This window comes from Hyla sarda, chromosome 11, assembly GCF_029499605.1.
Source record: "Hyla sarda isolate aHylSar1 chromosome 11, aHylSar1.hap1, whole genome shotgun sequence".
Classification (NCBI taxonomy): domain Eukaryota; kingdom Metazoa; phylum Chordata; class Amphibia; order Anura; family Hylidae; genus Hyla; species Hyla sarda.
This window is the reverse complement of record NC_079199.1, coordinates 38,332,883-38,354,671: the sequence shown is the minus strand read 5'-3', so window position 1 is coordinate 38,354,671 and position 21,789 is coordinate 38,332,883. Positions and strand designations below refer to the sequence as shown.

Here is a 21,789-nt window from a genome sequence, read left to right as displayed (position 1 = left end):
TAGATACACAGGCTCATATCCCACATGACAGATTTGGATATACAGGCTCAGAAGACAGTATCACACATGACAGGATTAGATACAGAGCGCAGCAGATAGTTCCACACATTAAAACATTAAATGAGTGTTTCCCAACCAGGGTGCCTCCAGCTATTGCAAAACTACAACTCCCAGCATGCCCGGACAGCCAAAGGCTGGGAGTAATAGTTTTGCAACAGCTGGATGCACCCTGGTTGGGAAACACTGCATTAAATACACAATTTTGCAGAGAGGTCTCACCAGTCTCTTGTCTTCACTTTCTCCTTTCCCCGGGCGGCTCCAGGTTAAGGAATGTCCGGGGTTGAGGAGGAATGGGGTGGGCAATTATTTATCCCATGGGGCCACATGAGAAACTAAAAATATTGTGGAGGGCCGGGTAGTTTTTCCCCAGATCAGGCAGCATAGTTGTCCCCCAGATTAGGAGCATACTTGTCCCCCAGATTAGGACCATAGTTGTCCCCTAGATTAGGCAGCATAGTTGTCCCCCAGATTAGGAGCATACTTGTCCCCCAGATTAGGCAGCATAGTTGTTCCCCAGATTAGGCAGCATAGTTGTCCCCCAGATTAGGAGCATAGTTGTCCCCTAGTTTAGCATACTTTCCCCCAGATTAGGACCATAGTTGTCCCCCAGATTAGGCAGCATAGTTGTCCCCCAGATTAGGCAGCATAGTTGTCCCCCAGATTAGGCAGCATAGTTGTCCCCCAGATCAGTATAGTTGTCCCCCAGATTAGGAGTATAGTTGTCCCCCAGATTAGGAGCATAGTTGTCCCCCAGATTAGGAGCATAGTTGTCCCCCAGATTAGGAGCATAGTTGTCCCCCAGATCAGTATAGTTGTCCCCTAGTTTAGGAGCATAGTTGTCCCCCAGATTAGTATAGTTGCCCCCAGATAAAGCAGCATAGTTGTACCCCAGATTAGTTGTCCCCCACATTAGGCAGCTCCCCCCCCCCCACACACACACACACTGACACAGACACATATAAACACAGACACATATAAACACAGACACATATAAACACAGACACATATAAACACAGACACATATAAACACAGACACATATAAACACAGACACATATAAACACAGACACATATAAACACAGACACATACATATACACAGACACATATATACACACACATATATACACACAGACACATATATACACAGACACATATATACACAGACACATATAATCACATACAGACACATATATACACAGACACTCACCCGCCCTGCGCTGCAGAGGGAGACAGGATACACGGCCTCTCCTCCTCTCACCTCCCTGCTCTGCCTATGGAGGGTTGTAAGACTGCGTGGGGGAGGGGAGAGAGGAGACAGGAGGTGCACGCCCCCTCCCCAGCACTGTGCAATCTCTTCCTGTCATCGCACGGAGCTCTCCCTGTCACAGGCTGGTGGTGTCAGACCTGGGCATTGTACGGCCCGACAGTCAGTGGGCTTTGTGTCGGGGGCTGAAACTGTAGTGCGGCAGCCTGCAGGTCACAGGTAAAATGTAGTTGCCGGTCATGAAAGCAGTGCTCTTCTGGGGATGCTGCTCAGTCCGCCCCTGTCAGTGAATGAAAAATACCGGCCATTGCATGGACGGTATTTTTCATCCAAACTTACCGTCACAGCCCGGAATGTAGATGAAAATACCGGCTGTGCCGATAAAATACCGGCAGGGTGGCAACCCTACTCCGGCAGATTCCACAGTACATGCTAAGGCAATGCATTTCCGAGGGGACCAAGCCTTAGCATGTTCTGCCGGAATGTCCACAGCCAAGTTCGTAAATGTACGTCCTAGTGCGGAGGTACTTCGCGCACCACGACATATATTTACATCCTGTACATGACCGTGAGCATCGGAGCGGTGCTCGTGTCATGCACTGCAGGTCCCGGCTGCTATCAGCAGCGAGGTACCTGCCGGTAATAGCGGACATCAGCGATCGCGCTGATGTCCGCCATTAACCCCTCAGATGCTTTGATCAATACAGATCACAGCATCTGCGGCAATGAGAGCGTTTAAATGGATGACCGGATCACCCGTGGCGCTGCCGTGGGGATCCCATCATCTAAAATGGGGGACGGAGGTCCACTCACCTGCTTTCATTTGTCTCCAGGGGCCTTCTGCTCTGGTCTGAGATCGAGCAGACCAGAGCAGAAGATCACCGATAACACTGATCAGTGCTATTCCCTATGCATAGCACTGAATAGAATTAGCAATCAAATGATTGCCGTATGGGGACATAAAAAGTGTAAAAAAAATAAAATAAAATAAAAAATACCCTCCTCCAATAACAAATGTTAATCATCCTATTTTACCCCCAAAAAGCATTAAAAAAATTAATAAACATATTTGGTATCGTCGCATGCGTAAATGTCCGAACTATGAAAATATAGTATTAATGATCCCATACGTTGAATGGCGTAAACTATAACAGAGAAAAAATGTACAAAATTTCAGCTTTTTTTTTTTTTGTCACATTTTACTTCAAAAAATTAATAAAATGTTATTTAAGAGTTTTATATCCCCAAATGTGGTACTTATAAGTACAGATCACGGTGCAAAAAATTAGCCCTCATACAGCCGTGTATATAAAAAAATTAAAAAGTTATAGGTGGTCAAAATAGAGCGATTTTAAACATACTTATTGTGTAAAAAAAAAAAAAAAAAGTTTGATTTTTTTTTTTTAAAAGCAGTACAATAATAGTAAAGTATGTAAAGATGGGTATCATTTTAACCCCTTAAGGACACATGACGTACTGGAACGTCATGTGTCCACTCCCGATCTATAACGCGGGGCCACGGCGTGGCCCCGCGTCATAGCGGTTCGGGCCCGGCCTCTAACAACGGCCGGGACCCGTGGCTAATAGCGCGCGGCATTGATCGCTGTGCCGCGCGCTATTAACCCTTTAGACGCGGCGTTCAACTTTGAACGCCGCGTCTAAAGTGAAACCGAAAGCATGCCGGCTAGCTCAGTGGGCTGTTCGTGATAGCCGCGGTGAAATCGCGGCATCCCGAACAGCTGACAGGACAGCGGGAGGGCCCCTACCTGCCTCCTCGCTGTCCGATCGCCGAATGACTGTTCAGTGCCTGAGATCCAGGCATGAGCAGTCATGCGGCAGAATCATCGATCACTGGTTTCTTATGAGAAACCAGTGATCAATGTGAAAGATCAGTGTGTGCAGTGTTATAGGTCCCTATGGGACCTATAACACTGCAAAAAAAAAGTGCAAAAAAAAAGTGAATAAACATCATTTAACCCCTTCCCTATTAAAAGTTTGAATCACCCCCCTTTTCCCATAAAAGAAAAAACACAGTGTAAATAAAAATAAAAATAAACATAAATGGTATCGCCGCGTGCGGAAATGTCCGAATTATAAAAATATATTGTTAATTAAACCGCACGGTCAATGGCGTGCGCGCAAAAAAATTCCAAAGTCCAAAATAGTGCATTTTTGGTCACTTTCTATATCATGAAAAAATGAATAAAAAGCGATCAATAAGTCCTATCAATGCAAAAATGATACCGTTAAAAACTTCAGATCACGGCGCAAAAAATGAGCCCTCATACCGCCCCATACACGGAAAAATAAAAAAGTTATAGGGGTCAGAAGATGACAATTTTAAACGTATAAATTTTTCTGCATGAAGTTATGATTTTTTCCAGAAGTGCGACAAATTCAAACCTGTATAAGTAGGGTATCATTTTAATCGTATGGACCTACAGAATAAAGATAAGGTGTCATTTTTACCGAAAAATGTACTACGTAGAAACGGAAGCCCCCAAAATTTACAAAATGGCGTTTTTTTTTTCAATTTTGTCTCACAATGATTTTTTTTCCCGTTTCACCGTAGATTTTTGGGCACAATGACTGATGTCATTACAAAGTAGAATTGGTGGTGCAAAAAATAAGCCATCATATGGATTTTTAGGTGCAAAATTGAAAGAGTTATGATTTTTTAAAGGCAAGGAGCAAAAAACGAAAATGCAAAAACGGAAAAACCCCCGGTCCTTAAGGGGTTAATCGTATTGACCCACAGAAAAAAGAAAACATGTAATTATTACCGTAAAGTGTACAGTGTGAAAACGAAACCCAATTTGCAAAATTGTGGCTTTCATTTATATTTCTTCAAAAAAAAAATGTTTTTTGGGTCACGCAAAAAAACAAGCCCTCATATGAGTCTGTGGATGGAAATTAGGGATCGACCGATAGCGTTTTGTTAGGGCCGATACAGATAACTTATACCGATATTCTGGTATAAGTTATCGGCTATTTATCCCCCCGCGACCCCACTGCAGATCATTGATTTAAAGCGGGCGCTTTAAATCAATGCACTGCAGTGGCTTTTGCGGTGCCATAGGCTGCCGCCGCCACCACCCTCTTCTCTCCCCCTACCTGTCAGGGTGGTCCGGGCCATCCTTCCTTCCTGTAGTGTCCGGCGGCATTCCGAGTAGAGGGTGAACCGGTCCGGGTTGTCCTTCTTCTCCGGGGGTCATGTTCTCTACTCCGGGCAGGCTCCGGCCTAGTACGCTGCATAGACGCCGCTGCGCAGCGACGCACCTGACGTCACGGCGTAGCTGCGTCTATGCAGCGTACTAGGCCGGAGCCTGTCCGGAGTGGAGATAATGACCCCCGGAGAAGGACAGCCCGGACCGGTTCACCCTCCACCCGGAATGCCGCCAGACACTACAGGAAGGAAGGATGGATGGCCCGGACCACCCCCATTACGGGTAAGTTAAATTTCTTATATTGACTCAGAGGGTGGGGGAGGGGCCCGACCGGTATAGCGGTATAAGCAAAAATCCATACCGGTATACCGCCCAGCACTACGGTGGGGGGTGCGACGCGGTGCGGTGGGTCGGGGGGCGGTCGCGGTGCGGGGTGCGACACGGTGCAGTGGTGGGGGTTGCGGTCGCGGGGCGGTGCGGGGGGCGGGGCATTATCGGCTTATCCACAAGGTAATTGCTGATACCGATGATGCCCAAAATCGTGATTATCGGCCGATAATATCGGCCATACCGATAATCGGTCGATCCCTAACGGAAATATAAAAGAGTTTCAGATTTTGGAAGACGAGGAGGAAAAAATGAAAATGCAAAAATAAAATTGCCCTGGTCCTTAAGATCAAAATGGGTTTGGTCCTTAAAGGGTACTCCGCTGCTCAGTGTTTGGAACAAACTGTTCCGAACGCTGGAGTCGGCGCCAGGAGCTTGTGATGTCATAGCCCCGGCCCCTCATGACATCATGCCCCTCCCCTCAATGCAAGTCTATGGGAGGGGCGTGACTGCTGTCACGCCCCCTCCCATAGACTTGCATCGAGGGGGCGGAACGTGACATCACGAGGGGGCGGGGTTATGATGTCACGAGTTCCTGGCCACCTTCTGGGGGTCCCAGAAATGTATCAAATTCTCTGATCAGAGCATCACATGTATTCACCCAAGAGCATAGGTGATTGTGCTTGCACAGCTGCATTCAGCTAAATTTTACATCATGGGTTGGAAAGTGATTGAATTATGAAAACCCTTCCCTCTACAATACAAGTGCTACAGATCACATACAGATCACATACAGAATTAAGGTTAAGTAGTTTGTTCATTTTAATAAATATATCCTACAGTTTTTCCTTATTTCTATCTCTTTTTTTTTTCAGATTCCAGTTTGATGTAAATAGTGCAGAAACATAATGCCTATTCGCGGACTATGGATCTTATATCACCGGCCGGGGGGACAAGGAGAGGTAAAATTCTCAAGGTAATAAGGATCTTCACTGACGACTACTTACAATGCAAGTAATAAAATCTGCGCAGATTATTGTCTACGAATGATAAAGAATCAAAATATACACCTCTCAATGGAAACCACTGAGGACCATCTTACAAAATAGGTAGAACTTTATTAAAGGACAACTGTAGTGCAAGACTTTTATATATTCCCGTGCCCGGGCTGCAAAAATAAACTTTAACATACCTTCCTACATGCCCCCGTCAGTCCAGTACCGGCCTCACGGTCCAGCGGTGCGAACCTCATTCAACTCCCTGGGGACGGGGATGCCGCAGAGCGGTCGGCGTATCACCAGCCGCAGCGATGTCCCGCCCCGGCCTGTGATAGGCTGAGCGCACTGTCATGTAAGGAGCTCTGGCCGGCTGGACCGTGAGGCTGGTACCGGACCAACGGGGACACGTAGGAAGGTATGCTAAAGTTAATTTTGTTTATTTTTGCAGCCCGGGCACAGCAATATATAAAAGTCTTGCACTACAGTTGTCCTTTAAAGTACAAACAAATTAGTGACCTAAAAACATAAATAAAATATCCACATAAAAAACCTGAAAAGAATATGGGGCACTGGGCTGAAAACACTCCATAGAAATAAACACAATTATCCCATGTGAACAAAGCCAGGGGAACAAAAACCCCACATATCCTACTGACTCCCAAAAACTTAACTTTTAATATTCATGGAGTAAAGATAGACCAGTAATTAGTAATCTCCCTGCTGCACCCGGTGTTCGTTTAGAGCGTCGGGTGCAGCGTCGGAGGCTTGTGATGTCATGGCCATGCCCTCTCAATGCAAGTCTATGGGAGGGGGCGTGACAGATCAGTCATGCCCCCTCCCATAGACTTGCATTGAGGGGGCGGGGTCGTGACATTGCCAGTGGGGCATGTTGCCGTGACTTTATGGGCCTTCCCCCCACTCTGCTGCTCCCCGCCAATCTTCCTGCGGCACCCGGTGTTCGTTTAGAGCGTCGGTTGCAGCGCTGGAGGCTTGTGACATCACGGCCACGCCCTCTCAATGCAAGTCTCATAGACTTGCATTGAGGGGGCGGGGTTGTGACATCACGAATGGGGCATTGCCGTGATGTCACGAGACTCCTTCCCACATCGCCAGTCATCCGGCACCGAGTTAAGTTCGCTCCGTGCACCGGATGTCTGGGGTGCCACAACCGAGATCGCAGGGGTCCACAGTCCACAATCAGGGTGATCCAACTGTGCCAGACTGCCCTGACTGTTTCCTTACTGATCAAGCAAAGTGATAATACAGCTATGTGCCTGATCATGGAGAGAACGGTGCAGCAATTTATTGCTGTACACAGTCCTTTTCCTTCTCCTACCTGGGTCTGATCTGTATGATGGGTGCAGGGTAGGAGAGGATATACCAGCTTCCAGCCACCAGAATGACTTCTAGCTACTAGGTACTTGTATTGACTCCTTCACACAAAGCCATACAGATACGGTGGCTGCCTGCAAGGGGATTATGAAGTGAGTTCAGGAGTGGAGCTCGCTTCATACCCAGTAAGCACCGGCTGCCAGGATTGGCCACTAATGACAGATATCATGTCATTTAACCCTTTAGATGCCGCAATCAGCTCGCTTTATCGGCCCCTATACATGTTAAAATTACAGGCGGTCTCAATCAGGTAACATGGTGGCCAAAACATATTCCCCTACCTCTGTGCCAATTGTTATTTTTGTTATACAGTCTTTCTCATGCTGTGTGTACATGGTGGAATTTCTGCTATTCTGCACATATAAAGTTCACATAAAAAGCAGAATGCAGATTTTTCCCAGTTTTGCAGAATTTAGACAGAATTCCAGGGGAAGTTCTATGCCATAAAACGCAGAATTAAAGGGGTACTCCAGTGAAAACCTTTTTTCTTTTAAATCAACTGGTGCCAGAAAGTTAAACAGATTTGTAAATTACTTCTATTAAAAAATCTTAATCCTTCCTGTACTTATTAGCTGCTGAATACTAGAGGAAATTCTTTTCTTTTTGGAATGCTCTCTGATGACATCACGAGCACAGTGCTCTCTGCTGACGTTATTATAATAATAATAACGCTTTATTTATTGCTGTCCTTAGTGGGATTTGAACCCAAGTCCCCAGCACTGCAAGGCAGCAGTGCTAACCACCAAGCCACCATGCTGCCCTTAGCATACATCTGCTATGCATGGTTGCTAAAATGGACAGAGATGTCAGCAGAGAGCACTGTGCTCGTGATGTCATCAGTGTTCCAAAAAGAAAGTAATTTCCTCTGTAGCATTCAGCAGCTGATAAGTACTGGAAGGATTTAGATTTTTTTATAGAAGAAATTTACAAATATGTTTAACTTTCTGACACCAGTTGATTTTAAAGAAAAAAGGTTTTAACCGAAGTACCCCTTTAAAGAAATTCAAAGACCCATTAAATCCAATGGGATTCCGCTGCTGCATTCCGCAAAATTAAAGGGGTTCTCCACCATAAGGTGATTTTAGTATGTACCTGGCAGACAGTAATGGACATGCTTAGGAAGGATCTGCGCTTGTCTTGGGGCTAAATGGCTATGCTGTGAGATTACCATAATACTGTGGCTAGCTTTTTGTGAACTTGTATTTCCTGTTTGACTAGATATCTGTATCTTGCAGGCATTACCCTACAGTGGAGAAACGAGCAAAGGCCTTCAACAGGTCAAGTTATGTGACCATCCCAGAAGATGTAGACCTCTCCAAAGCATTACTCCATGAACTCGGACTGACAGACCAAAATAAAAACTTTGTGGAAAACAGGGACAATTGTGCCCGGATCAGAAAAACAAATGTACACTCCCTGATGGTTTCTGAAGGGAACCTCTGGCCTGTTCTGGCCATTCAGAGCGGTGACTATATCTACGTATGTCTACCTCTAGTGGAACAACTACTCACACCTGCCCCACCGCTTATTGGTATTAACAGTATTTCTGAAGCATTTGCACTTTTATCTGGAGTCATGCAGTTTGTGAACTCTGGGCACAACACAGAGGCAGACATTTCCGCCAGGCTGACCCAGCTTCCACTTCTGGTAACACAGGCCTGTCCTCTCGGCTCCCCTGTGGACACCAATTTGCTTGCACTGCCTGATAATCTAAGCAACGTATCTGTGAACCAGTCTCATAAAAGTCCGGCATGGAGGACCTGCAAGCAAAAAGGAAAAGCCCAAATTGAAGTTTATATCACGGAAAAAGTAAATTCCACACAGTATGACAAGGGTGATGATAGTGACATGTGGCAGGTGTATGGGTCAGTTTCCTGCAAGGTAAGAACATATATACTTCAAGTTTAGTGTTGGAAGCAAGAAAAAGTAAGGCTATTAGTGATTTTGAAAGGGAATTTCCAGTAAGCAAATCCAAGGAAGGACAACCGCTGACAGGGCAACAAATGCTCATTGATGTATGTCGGCAGCAAAGGCTAGCCTGTCTGCTCACTTACAAAAAAGAGCTACTGTAGTCACCTTGACTGTGATAGAATGGTGAAAAACAAAAAGTAGCATAGTAGGTTGCTCTGTAGATGCAAAATGGTCAGAGTGCCCATGCTGATCCATGTCTGCTTTGGAAGAAGATGGCCTGGTCTGATGAATTACATTATATTTTTAGCGCATTACTTAAAGGGGTTATCCAGTGTTTTTTTTTTTTTCTTCTGCCCGGACTGCCACAGAAAAATAATAAACTTTAACTTACCTTCTGCTGCTCTCCTGGTGCGCAGATATCGGTCTCCCATCCTCCAGCCCCAGTCTTCTTCTGTCTTATGGGGCCCAACATGTAACACTGCACTCAGCTAATCATTGGCTGCAGTGATGTGCCGCCTCGGCCGGTGAAAGGCTGAGCAGCAGTGTCATGTAACAGGCCCGGGCACACCTTCTTCCTTCCGCAGCAGTGTCATGTAACAGGCCCGGGCACACCTTCTTCCTTCCGCAGCAGTGTCATGTAACAGGCCCGGGCACTCCTTCTTCCTTCCGCAGCAGTCTCATGTAACCGACCCGGGCACACCTTCTTCCTTCCGCAGCAGTGTCATGTAACAGACCCGGGCACACCTTGTTCCTTCCGCAGCAGTGTCATGTAACAGGCCCGGGCACACCTCCTTCCTTCCGCAACAGTGTCATATAACAGACCCGGGCACTCCTTCTTCCTTCCGCAGCAGTGTCATGTAACAGACCCGGGCACACCTTCTTCCTTCCGCAACAGTCTCAGGTAACCGACCCGGGCACACCTTCTTCCTTCCGCAGCAGTGTCATGTAACAGACCCGGGCACACCTCCTTCCTTCCGCAGCAGTCTCATGTAACAGACCCGGGCACACCTTCTTCCTTCCGCAGCAGTCTCATGTAACCGACCCGGGCACACCTTCTTCCTTCCGCAGCAGTGTCATGTAACAGATCCGGGAACACCTTCTTCCTTCCGCAGCAGTCTCATGTAACAGGCCCGGGCCTACCTTCTTCTTCCTTCCTTCTGCTGGTCCATAACTGGGACCCGTCTCTCAGCCTCAGCTCTCAGCCATCCGCAGCACTTACTCTATTAATTTTTATGGGAGCACTGAAGATACCCGAGTACAGCTCTGATTGCTGGGACCCCCTACAATCCATAGGGGATAAGTTATTCTTCACTGCACAACCCCTTTCATGGCGGATCTGTTTCATGCTGAGACCCATTACAGCGACAGTATAGATGACTGATCTCCACCCTATTGTCCCATCTCATATGTCTGTACACGAGGATAAAACAACCTTGTAAATAATGTGGTTTACGCCGTTGTTTGGGAACCAGCATGTTCTCTTCAAACAAGTGTTGTAAATGTTGCTTTATTTTACATCCCTTGTAAGGCTTTTATCCCTGAACAGACATGGATCTCATTTTCCTTGATGTTCATGCCATGTCTAATGGGCTATCAAGAATTAACATAAAGACAGGAAAGGGCAGTGGAAATTGCATTTCTTCTGTTACCTGTTCTGGAATGATCAGTTTTGCCTTGTCAGCCTCTATGTATGTGATTAGTGAATTTGGCTTATGGATCTTAGTTCCGGGATGTATATCATTCGTAGGCTCATGTGCCAGGTAATTCACAATGAATGGGTAACATGCGACTATTCGTGAAGTCTGATGGATTTCCTATTACCATGTATTCTCTTTATTGCATTTATTCTCTTATTATACATGTATGCAAATTATATATTTTTTTCATTTTGTACTGTTAAGTAGAAACTCTCACAGTATTTAGGAAAGCGAAACCCAGCTAAGCGTCTATGAGATCATTGTATCATTGCTGACAATGGATATCGGCACTGCTGGTGTATGCAGTAGGGAGCCTCATTCACCTGATGAAAGAATGGGTTTGTAATCTCCTCCGAGGCAGAATATGTGATCTGATGTTCTGTTACATCGACCATTTAAAGGGATAGACTCATTACAATCGGACTGTTTTTATTATGAAATCTACCAGTCTGGTTTCCAAAACCACAGTAGCAATATGTGAGCCAAGACTGTACCAAGCCCCAACATTCATAGGATGTATCACTGTACTGACTGCAGCCTAAAACCTGTCCTTTTTTTTTTTTTCATTTTTAGTATACTATTATGGGGGCTGCCATCTTGCCCAAACTGTTTTAAAGGGGTACTCAGCATTCGGAAAATTTTGTGGGGGGGGGGGGGATGTCAAGTCACGGGGCGTGACGTCACACTACACCACCTCAATGCAAGCCTATGGGACTTGCATTGAGAGGGTGTGGGGTGACCTCACGACCCCCGCCGCCGGCACCCAGTGTTCTAAACAAACACCAGGTGCTCCACAGTGATGGTGGGGGTCCCAGTTGCAGGATCCTAGCGATCAGACATCTTATCCCCTATCCTTTGCATAGGGGATAAGGTGTCTAAAGGCAGAGTACCCCTTTAACAACATTTAGAGAGAGGCTTTACAGATTAACCTATAAAAGACAAAGTGAAGTGATTTTCCTCGTATTTCCAAGTGTTTGTGCAGTAGTCTGTTTACACAGTTTGCTGATAGTTAAATCTATTACCCGCATTCAGTAGACGGTGCAGTGGGCAGTCAGATCTGAGGCGGCTGAAGAGCAGGCAGATGTTTATGCAGGTGGTGGTCAATGCACATGGTGGGAGCCCGAGTCATTTCAGCTCTTCTCCTGCCGTTTTCTCTTTTGTTTATCTTTGTACAAGCAACATTAGCTCCGAGGGACCAACTTGTTCAGCACTACCTAAAATAATGACTCTTTGATTGCAGTCAACCTAAAGTGGCTCAAGGACTCATTAGCATGTACGGACCTATGTAAATTGTTATTATTATTTTTTATTATGCAAAAGGTACATTTGATTGATTTAATGCACTGATCCCACAGGGGGTCATTGGAGGCTTGTGCTGGGTAAGTGGACGTGTGGATTAAAAGCCTTGGTTGGAGCATTTACACAGATCTAATTAACATCATCATTTTTTTTTCTTTTTCCCAAAGTGTAATTTGGAAACAATCAGCCCAAATGTAATAGTCGGCTTGAATCTTCCTGCCAATGGCTCCCCCCTTCAGGATATCCTGGTCCATCCCTGTGTGACTTCCATTGACTCTTCCATGCTGATCTCAAGCAGCGTGGCTGTGACAGACGATTCGGCTTTCAACGGGCCGTACAAATTTCCATTTATTCCTTCCTTTGAATTGTTCCAATTGTGTTACTACACATCACAGGTAAATAGGGAATTAGGAGCCTTGATTTATAGTTTCATCTCCAGAGAATATTGCCTTTATTTTAGTAGATACAAGACCAATGCAGTCGTATGCTTCCATGGATATTGACTTTGCATGGATGTAAAAAACATTATGGGCATGATTTTATTTTTTTAAATTCTTTTTTAATATATATATTTTTATAATGACAGGTTCCCGTGCCACCAATTTTAGGTTTTTATCAGTTGACAGAAGATGGACATCTAGTACAGATATCCGTGAAACTAAAGCTACACGAGAGCGTAAAGAATGGATTTGACTATTGTGAAGCACAGCTACCCTTTTTCAACAAGTAAGATTTTTCATTTTTAAAGTAAAAACATTAATCTTTCTGTAATCCATTGTCAGTATATTTTTTAAATCATAATTTGCAATTTACACATATCGACCTCGTAAATAGATTTAAATTATACATGTTAAAAAAAGAATCTTTTTTTTTTTTTGTAAAATTATCATCATAAAAAGTATAATGTTTAAAAAAAATGTTTAATCCACATTTTATATTTTTTGTTTCATAATTATACTTTTTTTGTTTTATAATATAAAATAAGGAATATATATATATATATATATATATATATATATATATATATATAATATATTATATTCCATCCCTATATATTTAGGGATAAATCCTATTAGGGTAAATCAGTTTATGATAAGAAAATGAATCATTTCCTTAGTTACAAAGAAAACCGTTTTTAGAATAATTAGAATTCCCTAAATCTGCTTTCATTTTTTTAATGTAATATTTGTGTATATGTATAGTATTCTCGTATTCTAATATTGACTGTGGATTTAAAATTAAGGGTTAGGGCGTTGCATTTACATTCACTTCATAATGGAATGCTTTAGTGTAAATTTAATTTGCACGTATAATGCGATTAACAATACAATTTTAATTCTTTAATCTTTGTTGCTGATAATTTACCTTTTTTTAAATAAAATGTCCCTAAAAAAAAAAAAACTGTATCTAGGATAGTATCCTATCTCTAGGGTAGTTTAGAGTATTATTCTAATACTAGAAGGAACCATTTCACATATGCATCCCTTACGCTATATCTGTATCTTTTTTTTCTCAGATTTAACCCATCAATATAATTTGATAGGGCTATTGAACTACTCAATTAATTTTTTTCAGTTATTCTTTTTTTTTTTTTTAAATGTACAGTGTAAAACAAGTACAACACCAAAATTCCATATTCATATATCTATATACGGACAGATGGAAATTGCTCAGCTTAGATTATACGAATGTACAATTCAATTTTATTTTTACTTTATTTTTTACTCAGTTTTACTTTGAAATGTAATATAAAGATATTTAAAAACAACAGGGCATCAAAGTGATTATAGTTCTAGTGAAGCTCCTATAATCTTTGATGGCAATTGTGTATTACAGAGGACAGATAAAGCATTTTGAATACAAAGTAAGTCACGGGCAGCTCGAATTATCAAGAGAAAAGAGTCTTCTTGTTTGGGTGATAGGTAAGTGATAGCTTTTTTGTCTGTAATAGAAAGGTATTAGATTGCCTAGTTCATTTCTCATGCAACATATGTAATAAACATATAATAATATAGACACATATATAAAAAGATGATATAATTAAAGAAAAAAAACATCTTAAAATGTCATTCATTGGGATTAAAGCAACACTGTGGCCAAAAATGTTATTTCACCATAAGCATTGGTGAGGGTAAATGGCTTCCCTGCTTCCCTCTTCTACCGGGCACTCTGTTTTCATTATAGGATGCCAGCTTGAGTCCCCACTGCATTTCCAATTTACAGAACACTTGCTGTGTGGACCAGTAGTGACTTTGCCAGTGTAACTCTCTGAGACCCTCAGCGAGTCTCACCCAAATACACAGACCAAACCAAAAACCATACAAATCCACCGATCATCTGTAATCTGAGGAAACCTAAAAGAATCTGTTCAGCTTCTCTACAGCGCCACCTGTGGAGACATAAAGCATTGCACAATACCCATTATATTCAAAAAGCTATCTTTGTAATGCAAAGTCGTGCTGGGTCCGCCAGATTGAGACACTTTTTGCTTTGGTTCACATATGAAGTAAATTGACGTTTTAAAAGGCCACTGGAGTTAGTAGGCCAATCTTCCAATTCCTATTTTTCTCCACTCCAACCTTGTCTTCACAAATGGTTAATTTAAAATAATTTGTAATGTAAATTTACTGGTATCATTTGGCTTTTGATCACTATCATGTAATGGAATATTTAACCTCCTGACACCGAATGATGTACATCATGCCAGTGTGTAGGAAGTACAGGGCAGTTTCAGGCACTGAGGCAGCTTTACACACGGTGTATCATGGCTGTTAACTGCGATTAATATCTGCTGTCAGTGGATGGGATAAAATGATAACTCTGATGCCAACTGCTTGACCCCTAGAAGAAGCAGTTAATAGCGACCACAACATCTAGGCATTTAGATTGCATTATGTGGTCCCTTTGAACATCTGCCAGATGCCCTGTTCCCCTCCTGATTTGCAATTTTAAGGTTCCTTTCAAATGTGTCATAAATGTGCAACATATCAACAACATTACAGTACACTGCAATCGCTTAGTATTGCAGTGTACTGTTAAAGCAGTTGATCATTTAAAGGGGTATTCCAGGAAAAAACTTTTTTTTTCATATATCAACTGGTTCCAGAACGTTAAACAGATTTGTAAATTACTTCTATTAAAACATCTTAATCTTCCCAATAATTATCAGCTGCTGAAGTTGACTTGTTCTTTTCTGTCTGGTCATAGTGCTCTCTGCTGACATCTCTGCTTGTCTCGGGAACTGCACAGAGTAGAAGAGGTTTGCTATGGGGATTTGCTTCTACTTTGGACAGTTCCCGAGACGCGTGTCATCAGAGAGCACTTAGACAGAAAAAAGAACAACTCAACTTCAGCAGCTAAAAAGTACTGAAAGGATTAAGATTTTTTAATAGAAGTAATTTACAAATCTGTTTAACTTTCTGGAGCCAGTTGAGATATATATATATATATATAAGTTTTTTCCTGGATAACCCCTTTAAGTCCTCTAGGGGGACTAAAGGTGTGTAAGAAAAAGTTTTTAAAATATTTTTCAAATAAACTCATCTAAACTACTGTGAAAATAGAAATTATTTTCACCACATATGAAAAGATTCAAACTACTAAGATAAAACACAGTGAGCGCCACAGGTGAAAGAAAACACCCAATGCCAGAATAGCCATTTTTGGACACTTTGCGCCCCCCCCCCCTAAAATATTGAATTAAAAAGCAATAAAAAGTTGTATGTATCCCATGAGAGCTCACGCCACATAAATGAACCCCCAACACAGCTTATTATTAGTAGAATATAATAATGATAAAAATTGTATACATTTGATATAGGTAAAAATGTACTGACTCATGAATAAAGTGTCTCCTATTACATTACATGGTAAAATAAAATAAAGAGTGCCATTAAAAACTAAAACAAGCTCCACAAAAAAACAAGGCCTCCTATTCATGTGTTCAATTTTTTTTTTTTTTTGCAATAATCTTTAGGCCAGAAGTTTCCAAAATCTTTAGAGATTACCCTGTCAGGAACTGTAACTTTTAACTCTGAGGAACACCCCAATGATCCACTGGATCCCATTTGTGTTGGAAATACAGCTTATGTTAAAGTGAGTAAAATGTTTAAGCCTTTTTTTATTTATGACATTGAGCTTTTTGTCACAACATTAAAGGAGTAGTGTTCTAAAAAGTAGTTCCAGTCCGTTTTGGCCGGCCTGCAAAAAAAAGAAAAGAAACTTTAAGTCGCCTTCCTCCATTCCCCGTAGCACTGCTACAGCTGTTCGCTCCTACAGTGCTGGCTATGTTTCTGGATGTAATTACTTCATCCAGTGATAATCTTGTTAATCTTCCATGTCGATATCTACGTTTTCAATTGAGCCATTATTATCTTCAGTGGAAGCACAGTCTATGTGGAACAAAGTAGCCCAGGTATTGTATGGACATCTAAAATGCAGACAAGTTCTAGACACCCGCTTTAAAAAAAAAAAAAAGCCAATGCGCGTTAAACTGCTTAACTGTTTTTAAACGGGTTGTCCAGGATTAGAAAAACGCTGCTTCTTTCACTCAAAAGCAGCACCACTCCTGTCCATAGTTGTGATTTGTATTGCAGCTTGGCTCCATTAAAGTGAATGGGACTGAGCTGCAGTGTTATACACAAGCTGTGAGCAGGAGTAGTGCTGTTTTTGCAAAATAAAAAGAAGCAGTATTTTAATTATCCTGGACATTCCCTTTAAGAATAGTTAAAGGGGTTATCCACCATAAGGTGATTCTAATACATACCTGGCAGACAGTAATGGACATGCTTAGGAAGGCTCTGTGCTTGTCTTGGAGCTAAATGGCTATGTTGTGAGATTACCATAACACTGTGGTAGCTTTTTGTGAACTGGTATTTCCTGTATGAGTTTCCTTCTTTGCCTTCAAATCCCATAATTCCATTTTCCGGTATAAGTTATCGGCTATTTAACCCCCCGCGACACCGCTGCAGGTCATTGATTTAAAGCGGGCGCTTTAAATCAATGCACTGCAGTGGCTTTTGCGGGGCCATAGGCCGCCGCCGCCACCACCACCCGCTTCTCTCCCCTACCTGTCAGGGTGGTCCGGGCCATCCATCCTTCCTGTAGTTTCCGGCGGCGTTCCGGGTGAACCGGTCCGGGCTGTCCTTCTTCTCCGGCGGTCATCTTCTCCACTCCGGGCAGGCTCCGGCCTAGTACGCTGCATAGACGCCACTGTGCAGTGACGCCCGTGCGCAGCGACGCACCTGACGTCACGGCATAGCGGCGTCTATGCAGTGTACTAGGCCGGAGCCTGCCCGGAGTGGAGAAGATGACCCCTGGAGAAGGACAGCCCGGACCGGTTCACCCTTCACCCGGAACGCCCCCGGACACTACAGGAACGATGGATGGCCCGGACCACCCCCATTACGGGTAAGTTTAATTTTTTTATTGACTCGGAGGGTGGGGGAGGGGCCCGACCGGTATAGCGGTATGGGCAAAAATCCATACCGGTATACCGCCCAGCATCACGGTGGGGTGTGTTACGCGGGTCGGTGGGGGTGGCGGTGTGGGGGGCGGGGCATTATCGGCTTATCGGCAAGGTAATTGCCGATACCGATAATGCCCAAAATCGTGATTATCGGCCATATTGATAATCGGTCGATCCCTAATCCATATGCCTGGCACTTTAATTCACTGTAGATTTAACCTGCTCAGATCTGCAGCAGTTTAATGCCATGTGGTCTCACCCTACAGGTGGCTTCACACAGGGCATCTAGAAGTGAATTTACCATAAATCAGACCTTCCTTTATATTCTTAATTCCCTTGAATCCACTTCTCACTTATTTCAAAAAGCTGATAAAAAAATCTGCCACAAAACTGCAGTGTTTTTCCTTAAAATTATATTGGTGAAACCACCATTAGAGAGATCCTATAATAAAACTGGCACGTTTTCATAAATGTCTTATATTCTGTCAGCTGGCTTTTCCTTGAATAAGTTCATTTTTTGTATACGTCTGAAGAGTTATATGGTGCTTATTTTGTGTTTGTAGCTTTCATTTAGGATTCCTGATTACAGTCTGACGGGATGTTACACAGACCAGCACTCTATCCAAGTCTTTTCAACAACAAAGCCAAAAATTGTGACCTGTAAGAATAATTTTTTGTTCACTCTTGGATGTTTACAATTTTTTTTTGCCGAGTATATTTCTTTGTTAATATGCAAGAGCAATCAAAAGCATAAATGAGGTTCTACTTTCTAACCCCCATCACCCCCACTGTTATAGGTAAAGTGTCTTATATTTGATTTAGTTTTATTAATAGATTTTAAAAAGTTATCCCAAAAACAAAACTTAGCCCCAATACACAAGATTTCCAAGTGTATTACCAGTGTATTCCTATAAGATGCAGCTTCGCAATGCTCTTCGCTGGTAGCAAGGAAGCTGTCAATCACAAGCTGGAGACCCGGTAGAATAGTGTGAGCCTAGAATGAAAATACAGGTATGTACATTCACAAACTCAATCCATTGCTCTGTTGTGTGAAGAATCTCTAGTTTATCCTCTCAGAGCCAGCTTCATACTCCTTTCCACTGTCGTCTTCTTGTGATTGAGAGCTCTCAGACACCTCTCTCCACCGAGGGCTCTGTCCTACTTGTTTCCCTATACAGTGAACCCCCCGACCTACGATGGCTCCGACATATGATCATTTCAACATACGATGTCCTCTCAGAGGCCATCGCATGTTGAAGGCAGCATCAACATACGATGCTTTTGTATGTCGGGGCCATCGCATAAACGGCTATCCAACAGCGCAGACTGCTTCAGCTACCACCGGATAGCCGTTTACGGTGCCCCGTGTGGTCCGCTGACGATCACTTACCTGTCCTCGGGGCTCCGGCACATCCTCTTCGGGATCCCCTGCGTCATCGGTGCTCTCCATCGTCGTCATCACATTGCCGCGCATGCCGTCCCGTCATCCAATAGGAGGGGCGTGCATAGCGACGTGATGGCGGCGACGGAGAGCGAGGATGTCGGGGAAGCTGAGGCCTTGCCAGAGCATCGGGGACGCGGCGACAGCGATGGACAGCGGTGACGAGCGGTGACGGTCCGGAGCGGCGGGGACAGGTGAGTACAACTTCCTCTACCAGTGGTCTTCAACCTGCGGACCTCCAGATGTTGCAAAACTGCAACTCCCAGCATGCCCGGACAGCCGTTGGCTGTCCGGGCATGCTGGGTGTTGTAGTTGTGCAACATCTTTAAGTCCGCAGGTTGTAGACCACTGTCCTATACTTTACATTGCACGGATCCCTCAACATACGATGGTTTAAACAAACGATGGTCCGTTTGGAACGGATTACCATCGTATGTTGAGGGACCACTGTATATATTCCTTTATGCATAGTGTGCTGCTGAAGGTACAATGTCTGCCCTATTTAAAGGACCAGAACTGTAAAGATAAAGTACACCATGAATACTGCATTTATGCAACTCCCATGATTCATACTACCTGCATGTCCATGCTATCTGTAGTGTGTGGGCTGAAGTCTGTGTACAGCAATAATCTCTGGACTAGAAAAACATGACACAGCTTTCCATATGGAAAGCATTAGAAATGTTTGAATGTAACTGAGCTGGGATGAAACACAATACATTGCTGGAAAATGGATGGTGGTTTAGCATTATATGTGCGAAACATTGTTGTAATGCTTATTTAAAGGGCCTGTCTGGCCCCTTTGAATGTTGTAAAATAAGTAGTACTTACCTTATTGATCCTCCATGTTTGCCATGCCCCCTACCAGTCTCTACTGCCTGATTTTTGTTGAAACGGATAGGTGACCTCTGCAGCTGTCACATGTCCATGTTGAGGGGATCTAGAAAATGTTGGAACAGAATCTGTAGGGGATCAGTGGGTATTATTTATTTTATCATTTTACAGAATTTTGAGCTACAACTCAGGGCAGGGTATCATGTGACATTTTTCCTGTTTTACAGCACGGGAGCTCATCTCAGCAGACTACTATATATGGAACTCCAAGGCCCCAGCACCGATTGTATGCAGATCTTTCTTTGATTAATAACCTGCAGTGATTTTATGTGTGTCTATAATACTGATTAAAAAAAAATGAGAAGCGAATGAATGAACATGCTTTTTATTGTCATCCTTCTTGTATTAAGAGGCAGTGCAATTGAATATTTGCATTGCCAGATGGTGATAGGTGTCTACATAGAAAATACTGCCCCCCCCCCAATGGAAACCAGTCACTAGCCTCAGCAGTGACCTCCTGACCGTGCAGTTCCTGTTAGGACAGGAACCAGAAAGAAGGGAACTGTCAGAATGGCAGCTGTGGAGGGATCAGGGCACGTGTGTATGGTTAATTTTTCATTTTAGAGCACCCTGACTTACATTTAGGGAAGGGTCACACATAACGGATCCGCCACGTATTTTACGCTGCAGATCTGCTGGTGACCCAACCCATTTTGTGCCTCCAGCTGTTGCCACCCCCCCCTTTCCCCTGCCCCTGGCCTGCTCGAATGGGCAATCCGATCTCACGAGCAGCCAGACAGGGGGCCTGTGAGTCGCACATGTGCAGTGTACTCAGACATCGTGGCTGCTCTGCGATGTCTGGGTGGACTCGTCAACTCGCAGGCCCCCTGTGTGGCTGCTCTTATCGTCAGATTGCCGCTGCGAGCAGGCCAGGGGCAGGGGAAAGGGGGGTGGCAACAGCTGGAGACACAAAATGGGTCGGGTCACCGGTGGATCCGCGGCGTAAAATACGCTGCGGATCCTTTTACGTGTAACCCTAGCCTTAAAATGTTTCCTAGGGCTGGAATACCTCTTACACTTGATCATTGTTGTCCCAGTTGAAGCACAATGGGGGAGATTTATCAAAACCTGTGTAAAGGAAAAGTTGACCAGTTGCCCATAGCAACCAATCAGATCGCTTCTTTAATTTTTGAAAGGCCCAATCTGATTGGTTGCTATGGGCAACTGGTCAACTTTTCCACTGCTCAAGTTTTGATAAATCTCCCCCAATATGCTTATTATCATTTGTATCAGCTCAGTGTTCGATTTACTTTTCAACAACTTTATGGTTGAATCTACTAGATTGCATAGACGATGTGAACTATGGACTGTGGACCATGGGTAGTGAATGTGTCCTAAGTGACCCTTCTCTTCCACCTTGAATTGTGTTTAGAGAACAACGTAAAAGATTACTCAGTCGCCATCTATGACGAGAAAACTACAATAAACCTTTTATTAATTGGTCCATTTTGTACTGCACATTTTCCTCTTTCATACTGCCTTAAGCCCTTCCTAACTACCCTTCATAAATATGCATCAGCTAACAGCTCACCAGTGTGCATAGCTACCATGGTCCTCCTTCTACGATGGCAAAGTTTCTGCTTTTGTGGGTGACCAGATATGCTATAAGCCGATGGACTTTTATTTTAAATGTCGAATTTTAAATAAAAATATAACATTTCAAATAAAATATAATATATAGAATTTCAAATAAAATGAAGCAAACTTTGACTCGTAGGGTATCTTACTTTACTGCCTACCACTAGAAGAATAGTTTAGTGCCATCTTCAGGAGCCTCTCTACTTCGACTGTCCGCTGTGCGAGAAAACACTTTTTTTTTTTTTTACTCATTGTTCTTCTTACCCTGTTGAGAAAAAAAAAAAAAGCTTTTGAT

At 43.4% G+C, this 21,789-nt stretch overlaps 1 protein-coding gene across 9 annotated transcripts in view; it reads left to right on the top strand.

The window, feature by feature from the left end:
• The window catches only part of AP5M1 (adaptor related protein complex 5 subunit mu 1), a 60,083-nt gene extending 39,858 nt beyond the window's left edge, over positions 1-20,225 (top strand). For 8 of the 9 annotated variants that reach the window (XM_056547303.1, XM_056547297.1, XM_056547302.1 and 5 more), the window contains 8 exons: positions 5,693-5,793; positions 8,443-9,088; positions 12,282-12,509; positions 12,701-12,840; positions 13,951-14,036; positions 16,091-16,209; positions 18,145-18,241; positions 20,084-20,225. In XM_056547303.1, coding sequence (XP_056403278.1) covers positions 5,726-5,793; positions 8,443-9,088; positions 12,282-12,509; positions 12,701-12,840; positions 13,951-14,036; positions 16,091-16,209; positions 18,145-18,241; positions 20,084-20,166 — 1,467 coding nt within the window. In that variant the 5' untranslated portion in view covers positions 5,693-5,725 and the 3' untranslated portion in view covers positions 20,167-20,225. Of the gene's footprint in view, positions 1-1,805; positions 1,830-5,692; positions 5,794-8,442; positions 9,089-12,281; positions 12,510-12,700; positions 12,841-13,950; positions 14,037-16,090; positions 16,210-18,144; positions 18,242-20,083 lie in introns of those variants that run through there. The other variant, XM_056547304.1, reaches the window with a different exon arrangement.
• The last annotated feature ends 1,564 nt before the right edge of the window (positions 20,226-21,789 follow it).